Below are 6,114 nucleotides of genomic sequence, written 5' to 3'. Positions count from 1 at the left end.
TGTATAGATGTATGGCAAAGAGTTGTTGTTAAGCAAGTTAATACTTACCTATCAATTTTTCAAGGATAAAAAACACAACTAACCCAAAGGATGAACCAGCTCTGTGTCTACACATAACAGAGAATTTAAAATTTAAAATGATAACTTTATGTATTTTGTTACTTGCAGCCTTTGGCACAAACACACGTTGTTCTATTTCTTTAGTGAAATCTATTAAAACTGCCAAAGATCACAAAGTTTGACTGGCATAAAATAGTATTTATACTACAACAAGGTGATCCTCAAAAGCCTATTAGCCAAAATCTTGGCGTATCTTGGTATGGTAGGCAGTGTGTCTGTAATGTTTGGAGTTTTACTTCGACCAGTAAATTCAAAGCTTCACTTCTACACTCAGTTCTCCCTTCACCACGATGGATCTGTGCAGCTTCTGCATCACTGTAGCCGCAGCACCAATCCATCTGTCAATCTCCCGCTCCCTTTTCCCATCACTTGTGAATAAGACCCCGAGATACTTAAACTGCTCCACTTGGGGCAGGAACTTGTTCCTGTAGATCAAGCTCTTGCAATGATTGTATAAAGATCAAATGGCCCGTAGCAATGGGACAAACACCCCATACTCTCGGAGCATCCACACAGTACACACCGAGGGACAGATCAAATGCCTTCTCCAAGTTTACAAAACACATGTAGACTGACTGGTCAAACTCCATGCACCCTGAAGTATCCTTGAGAGGATAAACAGCTGGTCCAGTGTTCCATGACCAGGACGGAAACCGCATTGTTCCTCGTGTATCCAGGGTTCGACTAATGGATGGACTCTCCTTTCCAGCACCCTAGCACAGACTTTCCCAGGGAGGCTGAGGAGTGTGATCCCCTATAGTTGGAACACACCCTCCGGTCCCTTTTCTTAAAGATGGAAACCACAACACTGGTCTGCCAATCCAGAGGTTCCGACCCTGATCTCCACACAACATTGCAGAGGCATGTCAAACAGGACAGCCCCACAACATCCAGAGCGTTCAGGAACTCAAGGCAGACCTCATTCACCCCAAGGCCTCTGCCACCAAGAAGTTGTTTAAATGCCTCAGTGAACTCGCCTTCGGAGATTGGCAGGTCATCCCCCTTTGTCCCCAGACTCTGCTTCCTCCATGGAACAAGTGCCAGTGGGTTTAAGGAGGTCCTTGAAGTATTCCTTCCACTGCCCGACAATCTTCTCTGTGAAAGTCAGCAGCGCTCCACCCGTACTATACACAGTGCAGGTAGAGCCCCGCTTTCCCCTCCTGTGTTGCCTGACGGTTTGCCAGAATCTCGTCAAGGCAGTCCAAAAACCTTTTTTCATGGCCTCTCTGAACTCCTCCCACACCCGGGTTTTTGCTTCAGCCACTACCTGAGCCGCACTCTGCTTGGCCTGTCGGTACCTATTAAGTCCCACAGACTAACCAATCCCGATAGGACTCCTTCTTCAGACTAGTGGCTCCCTTCATCTCAAGTGTCTGCCATTTGGTTTGGGGGTTACCACCACAACAGGCACCAACCACCTTGTGGCTGCAGCTCAGTGCAGCGGCTTCTGCAATAGAGGCGCTGAACATGGTCCATTTGGACTCAATGTCCCCAGTCTCCCTCGGAATGCTGTTGAAGCTTCGCTGGAGGTGTGTGTTGAAGATCTCACGGACTGGGGCCTCTGCTAGGCATTCCCAGCACATCCTCACTATACGTTTAGGCGCACCAGTTCTTTTCAGCATCCTTCTCCACCACCTGATCCAACTCACCACCAGGTGGTGATCAGTTGACAGCTCAGTCTTCTCTTTACCCGAGTGTCCAGAACATATGGCCTCAGGTCTGGTGATACGATTACAAAATCTATCATCAACCTGCAGCCTTTAGCGTCCTGGTGCCACATGCACTTATGGACACTCTTATGTTTGAGCATTGCGTTCATTATGGTCAAACTGTGGTTTGCACAGAAGTCCATCAAAAACACTGCTTGGGTTCCAATCCAGGAGGCGGTTCCTCCCAATCATGCCCCTCCAGGTCTCGCTGTCGTTACCCACGTGAGCATTGAAGTCTCCCAGTAGAATAACAGAGTCTCCAGGTTGAGCACCTTCCAGCACCCCACCCAGGGACTCCAAGAAGGCTGGGTACTCTGAACCGCCACTCGGTGCATAAGCACAGACAACAGTCAAGACCCGTTTCCCTGCCCGAAGGTGCAGAGAACAAACCCTCTCATCCATTGGGAGAAACTCCAAAGTACAGGCAGTAAGCCGGGGGGATACTAGGATACCCACCCCAGGCCGCTGCCTCTCACCAGGGGCAACTGCAGACTAAGACAGAGTCTAGCCCTTCTCCGGAAAAATGGTTCTAGAGCCTAAGCCATGTACTGAGGTGAACCCGACTGTATCTAACTGGTACCTCTCAACCTCACCACTGACTCAGGCACCTTCCCCACCAGACTCTTTCCCTACCAGAGAGGTGGCATTCCATGTCCTAATTGCCAGTCTTGGTAGCCAGAGGCAGGTCTGCCAGGGCCTCTGCTCCTGGCCGCTGCCCGGCACACAATGCACCCAACCCCTCTGCCTCCTGTGGGTGGTGGACCTGCAGGAGGATGGCCCAATCTGCCTTTTCCAGGCTTTACCCAGCCGGTCCTCATGGACTAAGGCCTGGCCACCAGACGCTCACTCTCGGGCACCCTTCCCAGGCAGGGTGAACTGTTTCCTTGGTGTTGTGCTCATAGGGGTCTTCTGAATGACCAGTTTCCCATGGGAGACCCTAACAGGGGGCAGAAGCCCCCAGACAACATAACCCCTGGGATCCCCTGGGACACACAAACCCCACCACCATGATAAGGCTTTTTCAGACAAACATGTAAGAGAATAGTGTATTTATTGGATATGTTCCAAGGTTCCAAGAGTCCTATTGCAACAAATTAGCTGGAATATTGTGGCGTGTGGCATGCTTGATGTTACATACTTTACCCTATATAATTAAACAATTGGAAAAATAAATAAAGATCTGAAATGTAGAAATGGTAAATGGCCTGTATTTGTATAGCGCTTTACTAGTCTCTAAGGACCCCAAAGCACTTTACACAACCAGTCATCCACCCATTCACACACTGGTGATGGCAAGCTACATTGTAGCCACAGCCACCCTGGGGCGCGCTGACAGATGCGAGGCTGCCGGACACTGGCGCCACCGGGCCCTCTGACCACCACCAGTAGGCAACGGGTGAAGTGTCTTTCCCAAGGACACAACAACCAAGACTGTCCAAGCCGGGGCTCGAACCGGCAACCTTCCGATTACAAGGCGAACTCCAACTCTTGAGCCACGATCGCCCCGGTAGAAAGGAGATTTAACAACAACACTCATGTATGCTGCTCAGTGTGCATTAAATACATTAAAGGCAATAGGTAGGGAAGAAAATAATTTTTCCTATTGACTTGTTTTATTTGACTTGTTTTATTCTTTATTGCACAAAATAGGCCTACTGCTTGTCACGGTCACATCACTGTAGAACGTTATAAGACATACCTTAAAAGAATAATGGGATATAGTCTTCCTTCTGGCAATAACCATGCCAATTGATTAACTTGTCAACAAGCAACAAAGTTTTCAAAACTTTAATGTAGAATTTAGTGTAGACTCTCCTGACTGAGTGCTCCATCTATCAACAATGTACAGCCATCAAGGGGAATGATCTCTAAGGGAAGATGACGACACCATATGACAACTTCAGTTTCATATAACCTTTAAATTAATGTTCCACTGTCATCTCTAAGAAAACTGCAGCGCTCAGAAGAGGATATTTGTGTTTGGAAAAGGACGAAAGGTTTCTCCACTAGACTGATTTTTTGGTTTCAGTCTTTAGAGTAAATCTTATATTTATAATGACAATGATTGACTCTTAGAAGTCATTTAAACAATCGTGTTTGTTCTCAATGGCAGGTAACAGCTCACTAATTTGTGCTTTCTTGCACCAACTATTGACAGTCCGGGTTATGATTGTGCACACCCTGGTGATAGTCTTTCTTTGTATCAACATGTTGCTCATTGTGACCTTTGTAAAAAAGGAATGCTTTCACACATCTGCTCGCTACATTTTATTTTTTGTCACTTTACTGTCAGACAGCTTTTTGTTACTCATGACCGATATCTTGCTTATTTTAACCAGATGTTCAGTACAAGTTTGGTTGTGTATAATTATCACTCTTTTCGTGCTTGTGTATTCTGTTGTCACACCAGTTACTCTGACAGCAATGACTCTGGAGCGCTATGTAGCCATTTGTATGCCCCTTCGTCATGGACAGCTGTGCTCCACACGCAGCACTAAGTACTGTATCCTGATAATTCATGGCCTCAGCTCTGGGCCATGCATTGTTATTGTTTCCATGTTCTTTGCTACTGCTTCAATTAGCTTCTACAATCAATACACAATTTGCTCTGTTGAAATGTTTATGCTTTATAGATGGCAGGATCATGCTCGCTCAGCTGTAAGTCAGTTTTATTTCATGATTATGGGCATCACTATTGTTTTTTCATATGTTCAAATAATGAAAGTGGCCAAAGCTGCATCAGGAGAGAATAAGAAGTCAACACAAAAAGGAGTGAGAACAGTGATCCTTCATGCTTTCCAGCTGCTTCTCTGTCTTGTTCAGCTGTGGAGTCCATTCATAGAAACAGCTGTCCTTCAGATTGATGTCAACTTGTTTAGAGATTTCAGATATTTTAACTATGTATTATTTAGTATTGTTCCAAGGTGTCTGAGTTCTCTCATCTATGGCCTCAGGGATGAAACATTCTTTCTTTCTTTGAAAAATCTCATGCCTACTTCATCCTGTTCAAAAAAACATGTGATTTGACAAAGTACATCACTACTATTAACAATGGTAACATCCATATTTAATCAAAACATTCATTAATTTGGACAATATCGACAAGCATGTAATGATTAACTTCATATATTTTAACAGGTACAATTTACACTGAAGTTTTAAAAAATAAAAATGTAAATAATAAGAGTTAGTTTATCTCATTTTCAGAATTTACTGTAGAGTATCTACACAATATGTGGAATAATAAACAAAATAATAAGTATGTGTGGTGTTTTCCACTCATCAAATCCGACATGAGAGGCTAAATAAGAATAAATGTCCTTTTGACCTTGTAAAAACAAATTTATTTCTCTAATGTCTTAAGGCATATACATGGTTAATCAACAAGATCAAACACTTGATGATTATTTATCACAATATAAATAAAACTAAATGGAATTTTCCAGGATCTAATATGTTCATTATTAAAACACCTAAATCATGTCATCGTAATTTAGCATTATGTGATAGGGCACCAAATGTGGCTGCACAACAGATATCATAACAATTATAAATTGTAATAAATAGATATTTTCTTGTACTACTGTTATATAGATCTCATAAAACAATGGAAAACAAATAATTTTGTTATATTATTAAAGCAAAACATATATTATATTTCACTTATGGATCGGATAGAAGGGTGTCTGTCAAGAAGTCGTTCTTAAGGAAGAAAAACAGCAAGAAAAGGCTGAAGTATGCCAAATTACACAAGAACCGGACTGAAAGTTAATAGTAATGAGCTGTAATGATTTATCCAACTTAGAAATTTCTTGGTTCAACTCATCATTAATACACTTGGCTTCATTAAAGGTTGTATCAAACCTCAAGTAAACAAATGAAATAAATGCTTGTTGGTGAGTTTGTGTTATGTAAGTAATGCAGCAAGCGAAGTTGAAAACCAGCCCAAAGAGACTTTAAAGACTTTAAATTTTACTGTAGACACATGAAGGGGTAGAAATGGAGATTGCAAGCCTGACTGCTCATTACTGCCTTTGTTACCTGTTAGCAATCAGGCTCTGGCTGCTGGGCAGTGGTGTTCATACACTCAGCTTTAATATCATTTACGTCTTGCATATTTCCAGAACCCTATATCCATAATCCCATACTGTGTATACTACCGTTTATATAGTGTATTATCTTACTTATTTTGTATTTGTTTGTATTTTATTTGTATTTTTGTATTTTTCTTCTGCTATCTGTACCTGAGCTGAGGTAAAGCATGCATTTTCCCGCCATAAGATCA

General features: G+C 42.9%; 1 protein-coding gene across 1 annotated transcript; it reads left to right on the top strand.

The window, feature by feature from the left end:
- Positions 1-3,935: 3,935 nt before the first annotated feature.
- LOC134640654 (odorant receptor 131-2-like) lies at positions 3,936-5,134 on the top strand. The gene is made up of 2 exons (XM_063492563.1): positions 3,936-4,811; positions 5,087-5,134. The coding sequence occupies exons 1-2, from the start codon at positions 3,936-3,938 to the stop codon at positions 5,132-5,134; spliced, it is 924 nt and encodes a 307-aa protein (XP_063348633.1).
- The last annotated feature ends 980 nt before the right edge of the window (positions 5,135-6,114 follow it).

Source organism: Pelmatolapia mariae, linkage group LG14, assembly GCF_036321145.2.
Source record: "Pelmatolapia mariae isolate MD_Pm_ZW linkage group LG14, Pm_UMD_F_2, whole genome shotgun sequence".
In the NCBI taxonomy this organism is placed as follows: Eukaryota; Metazoa; Chordata; class Actinopteri; order Cichliformes; family Cichlidae; genus Pelmatolapia; species Pelmatolapia mariae.
Note: the sequence above shows the minus strand (reverse complement) of the source record. Positions and strands in the feature narration are given on the sequence as shown.